General features: G+C 38.0%; 4 protein-coding genes and 1 long non-coding RNA gene across 9 annotated transcripts; 2 read left to right on the top strand and 3 right to left on the bottom strand.

Moving 5' to 3' along the window:
- Positions 1–152: 152 nt before the first annotated feature.
- Positions 153–1,183, bottom strand: LOC120000100. The gene has a single exon (XM_038847980.1). The coding sequence runs from the start codon at positions 1,100–1,102 to the stop codon at positions 593–595; it is 510 nt and encodes a 169-aa protein (XP_038703908.1). The 5' UTR covers positions 1,103–1,183; the 3' UTR covers positions 153–592.
- A 2,698-nt stretch (positions 1,184–3,881) lies between these two features.
- On the top strand, positions 3,882–6,521 carry LOC120001005 (inactive LRR receptor-like serine/threonine-protein kinase BIR2). 2 transcript variants are annotated; one of them, XM_038849219.1, is made up of 2 exons: positions 3,882–4,944; positions 5,026–6,521. In XM_038849219.1, exons 1-2 carry the CDS (start codon positions 4,419–4,421, stop codon positions 6,249–6,251), a joined length of 1,752 nt encoding a protein of 583 aa, XP_038705147.1. In that variant the 5' UTR covers positions 3,882–4,418; the 3' UTR covers positions 6,252–6,521. The 2 variants fall into 2 exon arrangements, with proteins under 2 accessions (XP_038705147.1, XP_038705146.1); XM_038849218.1 differs by having other exon boundaries at positions 3,883–6,521.
- A 1,093-nt stretch (positions 6,522–7,614) lies between these two features.
- On the bottom strand, positions 7,615–11,217 carry LOC119999880 (CLAVATA3/ESR (CLE)-related protein 25-like). The gene is made up of 2 exons (XM_038847669.1): positions 9,206–11,217; positions 7,615–8,455 (listed from the first exon to the last, which is right to left on the bottom strand). The coding sequence occupies exons 1-2, from the start codon at positions 9,463–9,465 to the stop codon at positions 8,416–8,418; spliced, it is 300 nt and encodes a 99-aa protein (XP_038703597.1). The 5' UTR covers positions 9,466–11,217; the 3' UTR covers positions 7,615–8,415.
- A 1,761-nt stretch (positions 11,218–12,978) lies between these two features.
- LOC119999445 lies at positions 12,979–16,337 on the bottom strand. Of its 4 annotated transcripts, none has more exons than XR_005468416.1 (6): positions 16,106–16,337; positions 15,249–15,353; positions 14,969–15,078; positions 14,699–14,837; positions 13,869–13,995; positions 12,979–13,325 (listed from the first exon to the last, which is right to left on the bottom strand). It is a non-coding gene; the product is annotated as an uncharacterized LOC119999445 (long non-coding RNA). The 4 variants fall into 4 exon arrangements; XR_005468414.1 differs by having other exon boundaries at positions 15,249–15,707; positions 16,159–16,337; XR_005468415.1 differs by having other exon boundaries at positions 15,249–15,370; positions 16,159–16,337.
- Positions 16,338–16,344: 7 nt separating this feature from the next.
- LOC120000718 lies at positions 16,345–19,660 on the top strand. The gene has a single exon (XM_038848836.1). The coding sequence runs from the start codon at positions 16,345–16,347 to the stop codon at positions 19,627–19,629; it is 3,285 nt and encodes a 1,094-aa protein (XP_038704764.1). The 3' UTR covers positions 19,630–19,660.
- Positions 19,661–19,737: the final 77 nt, after the last annotated feature.

The following is a 19,737-nucleotide window of genomic DNA, read 5'->3' as shown; positions in this document are numbered from 1 at the left end:
TTATCTTGATCTCAAATGTTCTCGAATTATTTTTGCAGAACAAAATGCGTTGTAGAAGATGAGGCGGCATCGTAGGCTAGGATCGTGGCAATCTTTCCTCATGGTAATCTGTTCCCTTTGCACTCTAATCTCCATTCTTACCAGGTCAGTATTTGCTCCTGACTCCCTTTCTTCATAAACCTAATCCTATGATTCCTATCCCTTGTGTTCAAAGCTTTGAACGTTGATAAGAAACAATTGAGTTTTAAGAGTCTAGAGTTTTGGACTGGGTGTACCAGTGACGGGGTTTATCCTACAAGGGTAGCACAGTTCTAACCCGTTATGAAAGTCCTGCATTTTCACAATTATCCCTACTCATTTCTGGGAGAGAGTCAAATAAAGTACTTGGAAATTCATTCATGAGAATCCAAACATATGTGATTATCTAGTTAAATAGAAGAAAAAAAATTCAGTTGAGACTACAAATTTTGTGAAATTAGAAACTTTATAAAGTGGATTGGTTCATTCTCTTTTGCACCAACACCAGAAGAATCACTAACAAATTGCAATTTCAGACTAGAAAACATAATAATAGTACTTGGTAATCTATATACTAAACTTGTACTGTTACACACCTGACTTTCTGAGTTAAGTTACATTCCTTCTGTGACCTCAAATTTTCAGTTTGTTTTTTACTGGACAGAAACTGATGATTTCTGCTTCTTCTTGCATCTGAAGCCAAATGTTGCCTGAACATGGTAATGAAGGCTTCCACTCTCTTATTCAATTCCTCTTCAGATATCTCAGTAGTAGTACTCTTACCATCTACTTTAACATGCTCTTGCTTTTGCTCTTCCTCTTGCTCAATTTCATCTTCAGCATTTCTGATCTTCATTGAATTATCGCTATCGCTGCCTGCTTCGACACTAACAGGCCTCCTATATTGTCTCTTAGTTTTCATTTCTTCATTGCAATTGCTTTCTTCACTTTCAGAGTTAGCATAAATGGAACAGAAATATATGGCTAGTAAGACCATATTGAGGACCAAGAAGACCCGTACACGCCATTGCTCCACAAAACAGAACTTCACAACTTGTTTTAAACAATAAATTAAAAGAGCCATTGTTTCAGTTGTGTGCTTGTAAATCCTCTTGATGCTCTCTGTTATATATAATGGTGGAATTGGGTTTTATTTGTGGGTTCATTAGTGTTTTGTTTACATGCGAAGGCTAGGTGTGATGATGAAAGGAACTAAACTAATAACAGTTGTAGCTGCTGTGGGAGACAACTAGACATACTGGACCTGTGAGAGCGCATGCATCATATGATTGTTCCCCCTAATGGAAAATGACTCGAAAAATTGCCAACAATGTTAGAACATTAAAATGTCCTATATCGCTTGATGAAAGCAAAGTGATGTGGTTTATAAGATGAAATTTAATCTCAAATAGTTGAAAGCCTTTTAAAGAATAAAATTGTGCAGGCCTTGGACTCAGAGTGAACAATACCTCAAGTGAGTTGGGTTCGGTCAAAACTCTCTTCTATCTCGCCTCCTACTTTTCTTTTGGTAACTGGGAAGGTCCCGACCCAATAACCACTTTGTGACTCCCAAATTAGATTTAAACTCGGGCTTGACTGCTCTAACCCACACCACTACGCCAGGCGCTTTAGTTTTGGGCCTATACCCAGTGCGGGAAACCAACGAAGATAGACACCACTTGGGTTCGAACTCGGCACCTACACCTCCAGAAACAATGTGCTACTGCCACATATCTAAGGATTAGGCCAAAGTCGATACCAATTGTGCTTCTACTTCTCCTTACTTTCTAAATATTTCATGGTATTGGTGCATATGCTCAATCCTATAAATACCTCCACGCGTTTGGGTCACTTGTTGGGCCTTTCAGATGTCTTTATGGATAGACCACTCACAAGATGAGAGGCACACATGAACCCTAACCCATATAATTTATTTGTTAGGTCTCGCATAACCAAGTCCACAAGTGCGAGAGAGTGTTGAAACAATAAAATGTCTCACAAACAATGGGTCGTTGGCTGAGATGATAAATTTGGTCGCGACAACTTTTAGCTCAAGCGGAAGGTCATGAGTTCAAGTCCCATTGGTGTTTTCATTATTATAATTTGAGAGATATGCCCTTCCTTAGCCCAACGTGTGCTAACGTCACCCTGTGTTATCTTCTTGCACTGGGCCTCGGCCCATGTCTCAACTGGTACATGGGGTTGCGGGATCTTTCATGTGGCCGGAAGTTTACCAGTCAATTGTTTGGTGGACAGTTGGATGAGTTTCACATTAGTTTCACATCACTTGATGCAAGCCAAGTAATGTGGTTTATAAGATAAACTCAACCTCAAACATTTGAAGACCCTTTTAAAAGAAAAAATTGTGCGAGCCTTGGGCTCAGAGCGAATAATACGTCAAGTGAATTAGGTTGGACGAGACCTCCACCTACTTCTATTTCTCCCTACTTTCTTCAAATTATTTCAAACAATGACAATTTCTACAAAGCTATATGTTTCTTCCATGTATCTTCTCCAATATAACAGAAACCATAATCATAAATATTACAAATCCCATGCCAAATTTCAGGTGTGCAAAAGTAAAAAGACATGAAGATGATTGATGTTAAAGCAGCTGGAGCAAACAAGAGAGGAATATCCTATCACATCGTGCCCAGCCCCTTTAACTCGAAAGGAAACCAAAATGAACAGCTAGTGAACAAAGTTTTGCTGGAACGAATCGTGAGTCCTAAGCACGCCTGTTTAACACCTTTTGTCAATCATTGAAAACAACCCCACATGACCAATAGGTTTCAAAAAGTCCTTTATTATCTTTTTGGGGTTTGTAGGGGTTTTTGGCACATGAAAATTCTAGATTTATATTGAATTAATAACACTATTTGATATTTGAAGCCTGGTCATAGGATCACTATAGATGCTACAACTTGTAGAGCTTTTGCCAGTCAACTAGGAAACTTTTACAGTAGGACAGAAACAAGAGCAGTGGTGAAAACTTGAAAGAGTTACTTTTTATCACTGATAGATGACCCTTGTTAGCAGTTTGACAAAAATTCTGCTCATGAAACACTATTGTAAAAATGAATGATCAAATTGAAACCTTTGGAACATGAAGAACTAAGTTGTAATAGAGAATATCTGTTAGTGACTAAAAGTAACATTTCCTCTAAGCCGGAGACAAGTAGAAATATTTAAAAGTGAAATTAAGATTCAATATATGAGGATAACAATGATCAGAAGTTAAACCAATGGAAAACTATGTAGCTCATTATGTGCAGCCACCTTATTAAACTCATCAATTTAGTTAAAAAAAAAAAGTAATCAAGAATCACAACAGAGCGGTTGTGTTGCTTAAATTGCCTGTCAATGACAAATGAGCACACTCTGGGGAGTCATCTTCACTACCACCACTTTTTCCCAAACCTGCAAAAAAGATGTGATATGAGTGTATTTTTAATCTTGTGCTACAAAACCCTACAAGCATGCCAAAACGCATAATGTGTGTAAGCACACTCCTCAACATGTAGTCCTGTACAACTATAATTATCAACACCTATATCATTTTAATTAAGATGATGATAAGATAAGATCACCCTAATAACACAAAAACAATATAATCAAAACATACTTATTCAGTGATAAGTGATAATGCGTGTATATATATAAGGAATTATCACGTAACAGTCTAAAATAAAGATTACTTTTCAATGGTGTTGATGAGTAAGATCCTTAACCTTATCCTCAAGGTTAAATAATGCAGGAAACTGTTGGTGAATTTCAGCAGCTAACTCCCAAGTACTGTCCCAATCGGGCAAGCCTGGCCATTTGACCAAAATCTCAGTCTGTCCATTGAGGAGTTTGCGCGTTTGTTTTACGGTCTCAGGGGAGACCAATAGTTTCTATTCGTCATTGAGAGAGGAGGGCAATGGCTGACTTACAATCTCGGTTGACCCGAGATGTTCACCTGCTCGGTCATATTAATCGATCATCTCTCCTTCAAAAACTCTTAATTAGTATTGAACCCTTTATTAAACGATCGTTGTTAGTGAAAGCAGCTTCAATCATCAATTACACTAATCATTAATTGATCCTCTTAAACAATCTGGCAATCACTCACCCACACCACACCATCAAGGCATCAGTATTAATCAAAGGAGATGACTTACTGTGCAGTGCTAGTTCTATCAATCTATCATCTATGGCTGTCTGACTGACCTTTAGACTATTCCATACGTTACGCAAAGATTTCATTGTTTTTTAAGACCAAAACAACACCACCCAGTTCACAAATTCTATGGCTGCCTCACAGTTAGTCTATTTCATACGTCTTACGCACGAATTTCATTCCTTTTAGACCAAAACAGCCACACCCAGTTCACAAGTTCTTACATTGTTTATCAAAGATGAACGATTCAGTTTATTCTGTGAAGGGTCTAAGGATCTTGAGCTTGATATTCATGTCTGTTGTTGTTGTTGTTGGTGCTGCTGCGGTTTCTGAGGATGATGTGAAGTGCTTGGAGGGTGTCAAGACTTCGCTTGGCGAACCAGGAGGGAAGCTTAGCTCGTGGAGCTTCGCAAATACTTCAGTCGGTTTCGTCTGTGATTTTGTGGGTGTCACGTGCTGGAATTCCCGTGAAAACCGGATAATCGACCTCAAACTTAACGAATTGGAACTTTCAGGACAAGTTCCGGAATCGTTGCGGTACTGCCAGAGCTTGCAGAAACTGGACCTTTCATCCAACAATCTCTCAGGTATTATTCCTCCCCAGATCTGTAACTGGATGCCGTACTTGGTGACTCTGGATTTGTCCAGCAATGGTCTTTCAGGTCCTATACCCGCAGATCTGGCGAAGTGTAGTTACTTGAATGATCTTATATTGTCCAATAATCGGTTATCGGGGACTATACCACCTGAGTTTGTAAGTTTAGGTAGGCTGAAGCGGCTTTCAGTTTCGAATAATGAGCTTACTGGTAGAATCCCATCCTTCTCTGATAAATTTGATTCCGCAGCTTTCACAGGGAATGATGGACTTTGTGGGGAGCCTCTAGGAAAGTGTGGTGGATTGAGATTGAGCAAGAGGAATCTTGAAATTATTATAGCTGCCGGAGTGTTTGGTGCGGCGGGCTCTTTGTTGTTGGGTTTTGGAGTGTGGTGGTGGTACCACAGGAAGTATTCTAGGATGAGAAAGGGTGGGTATGGGATTGGAAGAGGGGATGATAGTAGTTTTGTTGAGAGGTTGAGGGCACACAAGCTTGTTCAAGTTTCTTTGTTTCAAAAGCCTCTTGTCAAGGTTAAATTGGATGATTTGTTGGCAGCCACAAACAATTTCAATCCAGAAAATGTTACAGCTTCGACTAGGACCGGTACTACTTATAAGGCTGTTCTTTCTGATGGATCAGTGCTTGCAGTCAAGAGGCTTAATACTTGTAAGCTTGTGGAGAAGCTGTTTCGTTCGGAAATGACGCGATTAGGAGAGCTTAGGCACCCAAATTTGGCACCCCTTTTGGGTTTTTGTGTTGTGGAGGATGAGAAGCTTCTGGTTTATAAGCATATGTCTAATGGAACCCTGTATTCGTTGTTGCATGGAAATGAGACTCCATTAGATTGGCCAACCAGATTTAGGATTGGTTTGGGTGCTGCTAGGGGTTTAGCATGGCTACACCATGGGTGCCAGCCCCCAATCCTGCATCAGAACATCTGTTCCAATGTGATTTTAGTGGATGATGATTTTGATGCTAGGATTATGGATTTTGGATTGGCAAGGCTCATGACTTCTTTGGATTCTAATGAGAGGGGTAGTTATGTCGATGGCGAATTGGGTTACATAGCACCGGAGTATTCAAGCACTATGGTTGCTTCACTAAAAGGGGATGCTTACGCGTTTGGGGTAGTGTTACTAGAGCTTGTGACGGGGCAAAAGCCGCTTGAGGTTAGTGTTGCAGAAGAAAAATTTAAGAGTAACTTAGTCGATTGGGTTAATCAGCTCTGTAATTCAGGTCGATCTAAGGATGCAATCGACAAGGCTCTTTGTGGAAAGGGACATGATGAAGAAATCTTGCAATTCTTAGTAATTGCATGTAATTGTGTGGTTGCTAGGCCTAATGATAGGTGGTCTATGTACCAGGTTTACCAATCACTAAAGAACATTGCTGAGGATCAAGGGTGGTCATCTGAACAGTTTGATGAATTTCCACTTCTTTTCCAGAAGCAAGAAAATGAATCAATTGAGCTATGAAGCAAGATGAGAGAGCGCGACGGGGGTAGGGATTTTTGATTGATTTTGTGCAGCTGGCAGTAAGTTCTCAATGTCACCTGATGTAAATGTGTCTCAGTTTCTATTTTTGAGCTGCCTTGTCCATATGTTGTATACTTGTGTATTGCTATCAACTCCTTAAAACTGTAGGCTCTTGAAAATTGTTGATCTTTATATCCGCTGCGTTTTTGGCAAGCAAGATAAAATGAAGCATGACAAAGTGGTAATCAATATTGGAATGTTACTCATGCAGTTTTGATTTCTACTTTTAGTTGCATTGCCCATTTGTTATCTATTGCTAAATGTCACTGTAAATTCTTTGAAATCTTTGTTCTCGAGTAGTAAGAATTCTATATATTCAACAATTTGACGATAGTATAGTTGGTTATCTCTCCGGACATAGGGCTTACTACGTTCAAGGTTGGGAGTTGGAATCAACTAATTGGGATATTTCTTTGTGGCATCCTAGTTCGGTGGGCTTATCCAATCATCGGTCCCTACTTGCATGAACTTCGGTGTGGGCTTGGGCTGTTATGGCGGCCTGAGATTAGTTACCGAGAAAAACTTTCCCCCAATATCTCCATGATATCTGTAATCTTGTCCTAATCATGGAGTCCCAGAATTTTATTGGATAAAAGATGATGAAAAGCCTGAGAATACCTACATTAGAACTTCCTTGACCTCTATTATGTGGTTTAGGACTGTTAACATTGAAGGATGTTCTAGGCATTTTTGTCCTAAATAGCGAAATACACTGCTATGACATTTGAATTCCACTCTCCACATATGCAGTGGCTCATGGTTAACCATCGCCAATCGGCCTCAGACACATGAGATGGTCTATTTTGAAGTCTTTCTTCATTTGTATCACAAACGTTACAGTAACCCCTCTTTAAATCACTAAAGTCAATGGATAAATTAACGACATTTCTTAAAAGTATCCTAATATGTAGTGACATTGTAAAATTGGAACGCCATAAACGATTTTAAGTACTGACACTTTCTTTTATTGAATGCCATATTATGTTACCAACGTTGGCGCCTTTTTTTTAAGTGCCGGTAAAGAAGTTGTTTCTTGTAGCTTGCCGTATTCGTGTCCTGCAAATTGAAATCCCTGTGTTGAAATATTCATGCCGTGTCATGTGTCCGTGCTTCATAGGCTTAACTACTACTACTGTTCTGACCAAATGGCATGATCTTATTTTGATTTTTGGTACAAGCATTGATCATATTAATCTGCTTTTGTTTCAAGTATTACTGCGCGGCAGCCATGGGGGTAGACATACAATCAAAAGAGCAGCACGAGACGGGAATCTGTCTACCATGCAACATAAAGTCCGTCCCTGATTTTACTCCAAAAAAGAGTCCTTATTCTGCATCTCAGTTACCATGGACCCAGTCTTCGCTTCTCGAACTAATCAAAATCAAACCAGAAAAAGAAGGAAAGTAGAGAGAGAGAAAAAAAAGTGAAAGAAAAAGCAGCTGTGGCCACCCTTTCTTAAGTGAGAAATCAAAAGAAAACATAATACTGAGTGAATCAACTTGTCCTGAAGATCAGCAGGATATTATACTTGCAGTGCTTTAAGTTGAGAGCAAAATCTAGTACATTACAGCACTGTAGCATCAGTCAAAGGTATTCAGAGACATGGAGATGCTTTATGATTGGTGGGTATTGCTTTACTGGGGAAAGGGGAACATAAGATGAAAAAGAACAAGAAATAATTCAAGAAAAAAAGGCAAATTTAGTAATTTATTGTAGTTTTATACACATAACAAGCTTTAGTTACTCATCTTGTACGGAGACCAGAAGAAGCTTTCTTGGAATTCATACCCTTACAATGCCTGCTTGGTAGAGTATTTTCATGCAAAGTGAACCCTATCCATGAAGCTTTCTCTCTCTCTCAAAATCATTATGGAGGGGGAACTATATTTAAAAAAAATGTATAACAGAACAAGTGAATACCATAGAAGCTGCAAGAATGGCATGATCACCATTAACTGACAAAGAAAATATGTGCCCTCTAACACATTTTCAACCAAAAATTTTCTAGTGGTTGACAGGGAATTAATTAAAACATTTAACAAATCACCTCACACATTGCTTTCTTCAGTAGTTTGAGGCTTTCCATGGTCTCCTTGGCACTTTTTAGGCTCGACCAGGGGGTTGCCTAAACTTGCCTGCTCTCCTGTAAATATATCACAAGCAAATAGTTATAATTTGAGAGCGTCAGAAACAGGAAGGAGAGTAGTGCCAGAGATTACGAGCTTTAGCGAATCAATAGTTGATCCACTAATAGTTTTCAGATTTTAAACAGAGAACAAGGCAAGCATAAATCCAAACAATTCAGGGTTGGTGTCTGTTGCACAATCTAAATCACAAAAAGCAGCTTTGATTTTTTTTTGGGGACATTTTACAACAAAAAAGAAGGTTAACTATCAACATAATAAATCCAGTTTTCATTGGGCGTTGCGAAAATTGTGCTAAATTTATTTGAATTCATATAGAAAGGAAAGGAGTTGTTTCCTCCTCATAGCTAAAGTGTCCTAGTTCTTTTCCCCAATGACTTTATTTGATCCCATAAAAATAAGAGAGATTGATAGCTAAAGAAGCTTTTGTTAAAGAGAGAAACCATCATCACATATCCACGCCTCTCAAATATACAGAGATGATATTTTATAGAGGATAGTTAAACACATCAATCTGGCCTTTTCTCCTTAACACCCTGATTCTCCCAAGGAAAAAAAAATTAAAGCAAAGGAAAAATAGAGTAAATCAATCAATCATCACTTCATATTATTATGTTTAAGGAAATACATGGCATGGCATAGACTGAATTCAATAAAACCACTGACTGTACACAAACCAATTCAAATCAGCTCCCAAGAGTAAGTATGATCTGTTGTAGAAATATCACATACCAAGAAGAAATTAGTACCTGTTGTGGATAGGATCAGGACCGTTAGGTACTTTTCTCTTGCTCACGAAATGGAAATCCAGATTATGACGACGACCACCAGGATTAATCTCCCTTCCAGTCAAACTCAGATGCTCAAAATCACCAGTTGGTGGTGTTGTCATAGTCATCATCGCTACAATACCATTATCTGTTATTATTCCAACACAAAGTAACCAAATGACTCCCACTAATACAGAAGCTCCAAAAAGAACCCTCGGAACCCTGCTGCCTCTCCCCATAGTACTTCCTGTTTCCCTCTTCTGCTTCTACAACTTTAAGCTAAAGGATAATTGCAAGCCATTGATGGTGTCAATGAAAGAAGTCACAACAGCCATGTTAATGTGAAGAGAAGAAACGTGCATAATCAGCTTTCTGAAGATGAGTATACCAGGAACAAAGAAAGGGGTGAGTGAGCAGGGCAGACAAGTATTTTTTTGGTAAATCTAAGCTTGGCGGGTAAGGAGTGGAAGGTCCTATTTAAGGGGATTGGTTTGTCCTATTTGAAGGTGAAGATTGGAATGTTGAGAGAGAGAGAGAGAGAGAGCATAAGCAACAAGACAGAAAAGTTTGTTACCCTTGTTGCTTTAGTATATCTTATATGGGTCCATTCTAGCTCTTTTTCTTTGCTTTGATTTGTGCATTTTCATGCACCTACCATGTGGACCTCACTACAACCCTCCAAAAGAAAATAAGAACTCTAAAATGCGTACTCAGTTTTCAAAGCAAATGAATATTGAGGAAGTAAGCATTATTGGTCCAGCAAAATCCGAAAAGAAAAACAAAGGAGAATTTTTGTTTGTAGGAAATTATCTTCATTTCTTGAGAAAAAAAAGCTTTAGACCCAACTCTATAAGTTGAAGAAAAATTTAAAGAGTCAAGCATTAAATAGAAAGTCACAGAAGTAATAAGCAATATCTGTCTTAAGCACTTTCACAGTTTCACCAGTCCCGGTTTTTCCAAGTGAGGTATAAATTGTATCGGAATGTCTAAATACGACTGCAGGGATCCACCCAATAAAAAAAAGAGATATAAAAACGTCAATTTAACCAGGGAACTAACAAACAAATAAGTGCAACATTGCTTGCAGCAGAAATACTAAGGCATGAAAAACATCTAAACTAGACAGCAAGAATTTGAAAATACAATAAGAATTGTTACCAAAGAATATGCTACTCAAGTCCTTTAGAGAAAGAAGACAGTTCTCAGCCTTTGAATACTTTCGTTCTCAAGCAATGAATCTTGAAGAACTGGAAAGCGCTTTTGTAGAATAAGAATATTCACATTGAAATGTTCTACAACTATGCTGCTAAACTGAATCTGAACTACACAAAACAAGTGATGTAAGTTTAAAAAACAAAAACCAACATAAACAAAACAAGATGGTCTCACTCTCACATACTAAAAATATTCATATCAAGCAATTTCCCATTGATCAAGAACCTGAGGTCCTGAACTCAAAGTCCAGCTTGCCCTACTAAATTGATAAACGGGTGAACAAACTTCCAAATAATGCGCTAAGAACAATTTCTTTCTCACAGTAACTTCTCAATCAGCTTTGAGAATAATAAATCCAAATTCGTCACTGCATCTCGAGGCTGGCATTAAGCAATGTACTTTTCAAAGTAGAAATGATATGAACAAATCTGTGGCACTTTAGTTAAAGATCCCCTTCAGAGGTTCACAGTTCAGTCATCAGTGGCAACTGTAGTAAACCTTTTTTAATGATGTGGGGAAGGGAATAAACATGACCCATAAATGGTTATTTACTCAATCATCATGTCCCATCATTGGGAATTCCATCAACAAGATTGATGCAATTGTCCCACTCTCAATAAAGAGTTGTTTAAAGTACTAGAGAAGGATGAGGTTAAGAAAACAAGAGTACAAACAAGGAAGAAGACTATAGATATTGTGGGTGTTTGGCAGTGCGTTCCCACTGCGTTCAGTTGCACCGCACCTCACAGCACCACAGCTTTTTACCTCACAGCACCTCACCACACCTCACATCACTCTCAAACGCTTACAATATATGTTGAATTGTCCTACGTAATCAAATTAGGTCAATTATTTTATTTTAGATTAATGTACAATGCAAACATTAAGTGATTTTATATTAATATTATTAGTCATCTAATATAACCGTAATTTAGATACGCCAAACGCACCTCACAGCACCGCACCACAGTTTTAAAAGTGATGCGCCCAACAGCTTTTTGCGTTCCAACTCACCTCACAGCACCACAGTTTTATAACTCACAGCACCGCACACCTCACAACAGTTGACAACACTCCCAAAAAGGCCCATTGCGTTCAACGCAAATTTAATATAAGTGATCAGAAGAGGAAAAACATAATAACAAGAGAGAAAATTCAAAACAGATTTATGTGATAAAAAAAATTACCTCGAACCACACTGCCTGGTATGCTCTGCTCTGCTCACTCCGACAACTAGCCTTTGCCTGTTTACCCATTCTACTTTCCTATTCATAGCACTTCAATATGATTCACTAATATTGACATTAAAAAAACAGTAAATTGGGTCTCATAATAGAGTTGTAACACAACTTCAAAAAGAGAACTCATCAAAGAGTTTAGATGACTACCACTTTTGAAAAAACTTCAGTCTTTTCCAGACTAAAGATTTAGAGAATGAAACGGTAACACTGAATGTGAGAAACTTAATCCACAACCAATACCCAGAACAAAGTCATTACTTGCATCTTGGACAATAATTGAGCTGTCCAGATTGAGCCAGTCAAGGTTTGTTCGTAACTCCCATCTTTATCAAAGTTATTTGCATCGTATGCACAAAGCTATTTAGACACTCATGGTAACTATATGGATTAACACATAACATTAAGAACATTAAGCAACTTCCCTTACTCATCCACAACAAGGATGAAGAGATCTACTAATCTCATGTGCACTGATCAAGGGAATGAAAACTCCAATGTAACTCAAACTAAAGAGAATTATTCTGGAATAAGGATAAAGATATTTTCTGTAGAACTTAAATGTACTGATCAAGGTGGGCCACTATTCCCAGTTAAATCAGAATCCTCTTTTGGAATTTGTACTGTCCCCAAGTAATTTTACTCAGTTCTCCAGGCCTATTATCGATGAATGCTACAGAAACAAACAGAAAACAGATTCTGGTTAAAAAACATGTGCTTTAGCCAAGCTCCTGAGCCTTAAAAGAGTAGCAGGTGGGGTTGGCTAGTACATCTTGGACATGCTTTCTACTACAAACTCTAAAGGGTGTCATTCAAATAAGAAAAGCAATATCATGCAGTGTTTGGGCCAATTCACTTGAGTTCAATCATTCTCCAACAAAAAAGAGCTTTGGGATTTAATATAACTCCAGAAGTATGCCTTTCACAACCGAAACTAATTTTATAGCACGCAACCAAGTTCTCATCTGAGACTCAAACAGAATACATGCAAGGATGCAGTTTAATAGCTCCAATTAATGTGAAAAATCAAATGGCATATATTGAAAAGTTCAAAAAACAGCTTTTAGCATCTTCATAGTGTCAAAGCAAGCTATCATTGTCAGCATCCATGCATGATTTTATGGAAATGATAGCTTGCTTTGACACAACAGCATAAGAATTATTGAGCTGGTACTCATAGTCTCATACTTTTTTTGACTGGAAGTTAATTACACAAACATGCTGACCTGAAACACTCTGAGTCCATTTCAATCTGCTACTGCCAATTATCATTATCAGACAGCAAGGGCTGAAATACCATTAGAAATTTAAGCACAATACTTTTTCAAGATGCAGATAATACATACCAATTGGACCGTATCATTACAAAATTTGCAGATACAATGATTATGATAACAAAAAATTACCAACAAGATCTCTTAGTACTTATGTTGCATGTCCAAAAGTTAGGGGTGGTTATTTCAACACCTATTAATAGAACTTGGAGATGTGACAGCATCCATGAAAAAAGGTGTCACTTCCTTCCAATCACATGAGTATGCAAACTTTCTGCTACCATTTTAAGAGGCTTTTCCCATTCTATTCTTCTGGGCCCACTTGGGTCCATATATTGCCAAATGAGTACGACCAAATCACCGATCTTTTGTCTGCAATCCATGTCAAACAATTAGTAGGTATCTTCTTACCTATATATGAATGTATCTAAGAAATCAAATAATTGGCTTCAATTATCTTGAATAAGAGTTGTAAAGCAAACGAAATGAATAACATGCTATCATATCTCATCCATAAGAGGCGTGGAATTTGTTTTAGGCATGCTCCAGGCTTTGCCACCAGCACCAGACAAACACTTTTTCTGAATCTTTAACTTGACTTTCATACTAAGAATTCCATAATAGTTTGCAGTGAAGGTGTTATATTACTTAGGTTTTATCAAGTACGGAATGAGGCACCTAGCACTGTAATCGAGGATCTATTCTTGCTGATAGAAAGAAATGAAATGGGGTGCACAAGGATCCAGTGGAGGTGGGGTACAAATAGCAGATGTAAGTAGATTTACCCTGTAATGGAGAGGCTATTGCTGTAGTTGAATCAATGACCTCTAAATTGCTGTGAAACAACTTTACCACTAGGTCAAGGTTTGTCCTAAGTGCTAATGCAAACCAAAAATGGAAGTGTGCGACACTTACATGCATCCCTGAGTGAGAGCACATGATTCTGGGAAGTTCAATGCCAAAGTTCATACTGGCTGGCACCAACCTTTTCAAGACAACCGCATGAATCTGACATATCAGTTCTTAAAGGATACTCCACGACCTGGGCCATGAAAGTCGAATATATATTAACCATATTTGGACAAAAACCAAATCACTATAAAACCATGATAACAACCAGCTCCAAAATGAAGAAATCACACTACTTACAACAAAGGTGTCTTCTCCAATTATGGCTGACTGAGAAATTTATTTCATCAGTACCCCATAATCAACTTCCATGTATGGAAGTGTAACACTAACATAGTCGAATGGTCCATTACCACTTATGTAAAAACTGGATTAAAGACGAACTCAACATTTATCAAAGTGTTAGAATTGCCTTAAATCTGAACTTTATAACCATCTTACACATGAAATTCAAATTTTCATATTTCTTTGTTATATATGATTTGATAGTTACAAGCGAGCATGTGGCCTAGTGGTAGAGTTGCAAGGGTGCAAGGTAGAGGTCACATATTCTATTCTTGAAATCAACCTCTGACATATTATGTAGGGGTAAGGCCTGTATACATCTTGCTTGTCCCCGACCCCGCCTACTACGGGAGCCTTGGGCACGATAATTTTTTTATATATGATTTAATAGTTGCAATAAACCAAACATACACAAGTTGGATTCACACCATTTTTACTCACACCATCTTTACACTTCCTCCAGCAGCCCAAAATGCAGTGTGTAAGATAATAACATTTGAAAGAAAAGGGATACCAACAGGGCACTGGAGGAGGTGGTCAAGTGGACATACCTACAAATTGGTCTGCACGCTCTAAAAAACATTCAACAGAGATAGTATGTATAACTGAAACATTATGAAACACATTCCACTCCAGATTTTGTCGTAGAACATTTGAAACAACCCAGGGATCCATCTCAACAAAATGCACCTGATATTTGACGAGAGGAGAAATTAGGAATCTCGACCAAAAATAGAAAATCAAAGCATAAATATAGTTATGCCATATGAGATTTAAATGAAATGAAATTCTCGTTGACGATATCTAATAAGTTATTGTACCTCAGAACATCCTCGGCTGCTAGCTGCTATACCGACAGAACCTGTTCCACTATACAAGTCTAACCAGACCAGGCCTTACAGATGCAGGACCCCCACCAGCTGCCTAATGCCTATATAACAGCAGGAAAAAATTATTCCACCAAGGAGTATAAAAAAAGAAAGATTTCCGGATAATATTGAGAGCCAGGGTTGAGACAAATACAAAGAGAAATATCAGTAAATTTTGACATTATCACGGATTAATACAGCTGCCCATTTGAGGTTAAGATACGACTAAGACCTGCAAGATGTCAAATGCTGCACCTTTTGCAACTTCCATCATTGGTCGCACATTCATGCCTTTCAGTGACAACAACTTCTTGCTTTTAGCCTTTCCTCCAAGCACCTACAATGTTCAATATACTATTGGTGGAATTAAATTCTTTTGGATGGGAAAACAATTCCTTAGATTAAAATAAAACAAAAGTAAAATTTAAATTGGTGAAGAGAAAAATAAACCTATGTATGGTTTTTCAACATTTCTTATAATTCACCAAGTGAAAGGGGTCATGCCATTTGACGGCCATAAACTTTGTAGACCAATGAAACAGCATCCTTACATTAATATCCAATTATTAAACAGCTTGATCAGAAATAAAGACAAGGCCAAATGTGCTAGGTAAAGTAGGAAGCCATTAGGATTCTGCAAGATATATCTTAATTTGCTCTCTGGTCGTTTGCTTTCACTTCTGCTCCTTGTCTATTAAATCAAATCAAAAGGCAAAATCACTTTAAATGAGTCACAATTAAATATTCACTAAAGAATGCAGGGAATATTATCATTGAAAGGATTCATAATTTGTAAACCCAATAGCATAGGATACGAATAAGTAAATAGCACCAACAAGACACAGTAATCGGAATAATTAGGCTAATTTTTTGATATGAATATGCATAAAAAAAATTGGTTTTTGTCTTCCTCGGTTTTGTTAGAAATAACCTCTGTGTGGGCATTAGAAATACAAAATGCCTCAAACTTTTACCATTTGTAACTGTAAAACATTCACCTCCAATTAATCCAAAGTTTCTAACTTCTCATTCTTGAGTGCCATTGAATTTCTTTCTAAGTTTAACATACTAGCAAGGAAACAGACATACTATGTACGCAGCGACCACCGTCCCACCCACAAAGAGAGAGCAAAAGTGAGAACCTTAGGAGAAGTCTCCGGTAAGTAGTCATTAGGATCAAGACCGTATCGCTCGAATATGATAGGATCCAGTATATAGGATGTTGACACGCATACTGTATGGGGTCTTCATCCAAAGGTGGTTGTGGTGCCACCTGTCCAGGATAGTTGGTGGGTTTAGGAAGTATATTAGCGGGAAGTTAGTCTTGTATGGGCAGACTTGATAATAAACAATTGTTCTTTCTCTTCTTCTTCCCTCTTTACCATTTCTTGTTATACAAGGTCCAGGACGCAAGAGTGTATCAATTGGTATCGAAGCCCGTTGTTCCTCGAATTCCCTGCCGGTATATGACTCGTAAGAATACCAGATCAGCAATGGATAATCGCATGTCTGCAATGGAAGCTAATATGGAGAAATTATCAGCAACTTTGGATACCATTCTTGGAGAAATCGCTAAGTTTCCGGCCATGGTCGATGCAAAGATGGATGCGCGATTGCCAGTCAAGGAGCCAAAAGGAAAGATGGATTTGAACAAACAAGATCCACTTCTTGTTGAAGATGACGAACGCAGTGAGTTAGGGTTGGCACGTGCTAACAAGAAGAGTGAAACCCAAGAACCACGAGGAATACAACCGAGAGGAAATTGGCACAAACTCGATTTCCCTCATTTTTCAGAAGGAGATGACCCAGTTGTGTGGATCTACAGAGCTGAGCAATATTTCAATTTCTATGGGACTCCTGAACAACAGAAGGTATTGGTCTGCTCTTTTAATCTTGAAAATGAGGTGCTTCAGTGGTTTCATTGGGTTGACTGCATACATACTACTCCTCGGTGGGAAGATTTTACAAAATTTTTTTGTAGAGAGTATGGTCCTACTGAATTTGATAATAGTATGGAAGCATTGTTCAAACTTCAACAAACTGGCAGTTTAAAAGATTATGTGAGAGAATTTAGGAGGTTAGCTACTAGAACTGTTGGTCTCAGTCCTGAAATGTTGAAGAATTGTTTCTTGGGTGGTTTGAAGGATGAGCTTAGATATGATGTGAAATTGTGGAAACCAGAGTCTGTTCATGATGCTATTGCTATTGCATTACAGATTGATTCTAAGTTGAATAGTAATAGTCGAAATTTGTTGCCTAAAACAGTACATTCAACAAATCAAACAATATCTACTGTTTTACCAAAACATGCTGATGTGCCACTTAAGAGATTCAATCCAGATAGTTCTGTTAAAAAATTATCTTCAGAAGAATATCAGGAGAAGAGGTTGAAAGGTCTTTGTTTCTATTGTAATGAAAAATATGACAGAGGGCATCAGTGTGCTAAGAAACAATTGTTGTTGTTGGAAGTTAATTTTGAAGATGAAAATGATGAAAGGGAGACAAATGTAGTTGAGGAGTTACAGCCTACTGCTATGCAAATGGAACTCAGTGTTTGTGCCTATTATGGAATAGCTGATTTCCAGGAAGTTAAAACTATGAAGGTTGAAGGAACTGTAAAGACTCATCCAGTCATAGTTTTAATAGATTCAGGTAGTACTCATAATTTTGTGAGTTCAAAATTAGTTAAGCAAATGGGATGGCAATTGGAAAAAACTGCAGAATTCAAGGTAATGATAGCTGATGGAGGGCAAGTGTTGAGTATGGGCTGCTGCACGTCAGTACCCTTAATGATGGGAAGTTACAGTTGTATGATGAATTTGTTTGTGTTACCATTAGGAGGCTGTGATATAGTACTAGGGGTTCAATGGTTACAAACTGTGAGTCCTGTTTTATGGGATTTCCAAGAATTAACAATGCAGTTCACAGTGAACCATATACCATTTCAGTTAGTGAGCATCAATCAAAATCAACCATTTGTGCAACAGATATCACTCCACCAGATGGAAAGGGTGATCCAAGATTCTAGCTTGGGAATGTTATTATATTCACAAGAAGTTGTTGGGGTACAGCCTGTTAATACATCCTTGTCTACCACACAGTTAGCTGAATTGGAAGCTTTGTTGCTCACCTATGATCATATTTTTCAAATGCCTTCTACTTTACCTCCAGAAAGATTACATGACCATAGGATACCTCTTTTACCAAATGCTAAACCTCCTAGTAAAAGGCCCTATCATTATGGACCTTTACAAAAAGATGAAATAGAAAAGGCTGTTAGTGAGCTGAAACAGTCTGGTTTTATAAGGGACAGTCACAGCCCTTTTTCATCACCTGTGCTATTAGTCAAAAAGAAAGAAGGAACATGGCGCATGTGTATGGATTACAGAGAATTAAATCAGTTGACTATCAAGGACAAGTACCCTATTCCTTTGATAGATGACTTACTAGATGAATTGCATGGAGCTCAATATTTTTCAAAGTTGGATTTGAGATCAGGTTATCATCAGATTAGAATGCATCCTGATGATGTGGAGAAGACGGCATTTCGTACTCATGAAGGTCATTACGAGTTCTTAGTGATGCCATTTGGTCTCACTAATGCTCCTGCTACATTCCAGAGTTTGATGAATGATATTTTCAGGAATTTTCTAAGGAAATTTGTTTTAGTATTCTTCGATGACATTCTGATTTACAGTGCCAGCTGGAAGAAACATTTGGAGGATTTGAAGAATACTTTTGCTTTACTTCAGCAACATCATCTGTTGGTTAAAAAGTCCAAGTGTGCTTTTGGTCAAGATAGGGTGGAATATTTGGGGCATGTGGTTTCAAGGGAAGGGGTTTCTGCAGATCCTAGTAAAATCAAAGCAATTATGGATTGGCCTCTACCTGAAAATGTTAAGGAGTTGAGAGGATTCCTTGGTTTGACAGGGTATTATAGGAAATTTGTTAAAGACTATGGAAAGGTTTGCCACCCTTTGTATCAATTAACCAAGAAGAATTGTTTTGTTTGGACATCTATAGCTACTGAGGCATTTGAGAAGCTTAAGTCTCTTATGGTGTCTCCTCAGGTGTTAGCACTACCTGACTTCAATATTCCTTTTACAATGGAATGTGATGCATCTGGTTTAGGCGTGGGAGCAGTTTTGCAACAAGCTGGTAAACCAATTGCCTTTTATAGTCAAACTTTGGGACCTAGAAATCAATCCCTGTCAACATATGAGAAGGAGTTGATTGCTTTGGTCTCTGCTGTCAAGAAATGGCAAAATTATCTCCAAGGAAGGCATTTTATTATTAAGACTGACCATAGCAGTCTCAAATACTTCCTGGACCAGAGGGCGAATACCACATTTCAACAGAAATGGGTATCTAAGTTGTTAGGGTTTGACTATGAGATTCAGTACAGGAAAGGTGTAGAAAATGTGGTTGCAGATGCCTTATCAAGAAAAGGTGGATCTACTTCTTTGCCTGAACTACCAATTGAATCTGTTGCTTACCAGAGTCCAAATGAATGTTTGGCTATTACCTACCCTTATTTTGGGTGGTTAGATGATCTGAGGAGGCATTTGGAGCAGGATGAATGGATTAAGACAAAATGTAAAGAACTGAAGTAAGTTAATGCTGATGTCTCTACCTCTCTCAATAAATATGTTGTGGATAATGGGTTCTTAAAGTATAATAACAAAATAGTGGTCAGTCCTACTTCACCTTGGAGGGCTAAA

The sequence above is a fragment of the Tripterygium wilfordii genome, chromosome 6 (assembly GCF_013401445.1).
Source record: "Tripterygium wilfordii isolate XIE 37 chromosome 6, ASM1340144v1, whole genome shotgun sequence".
Lineage (NCBI taxonomy): Eukaryota > Viridiplantae > Streptophyta > Magnoliopsida > Celastrales > Celastraceae > Tripterygium > Tripterygium wilfordii.
This window is presented reverse-complemented; position numbering and strand designations above follow the sequence as displayed.

Bases quoted from the DNA above. Each gene is read 5' to 3' on its own strand.
- LOC120000718 (XM_038848836.1), top strand. From the start codon at position 16,345: ATGGGCAGACTTGATAATAAACAATTGTTCTTTCTCTTCTTCTTCCCT.
- LOC119999880 (XM_038847669.1), bottom strand. From the start codon at position 9,465: ATGGGGAGAGGCAGCAGGGTTCCGAGGGTTCTTTTTGGAGCTTCTGTA. The intron at 8,456-9,205 runs GTACTAATTTCT...ATATATTTACAG, and splicing joins CCTGATCCTATCCACAACAG to GAGAGCAGGCAAGTTTAGGC.
- LOC120000100 (XM_038847980.1), bottom strand. From the start codon at position 1,102: ATGGCTCTTTTAATTTATTGTTTAAAACAAGTTGTGAAGTTCTGTTTT.
- LOC120001005 (XM_038849218.1), top strand. From the start codon at position 4,419: ATGAACGATTCAGTTTATTCTGTGAAGGGTCTAAGGATCTTGAGCTTG.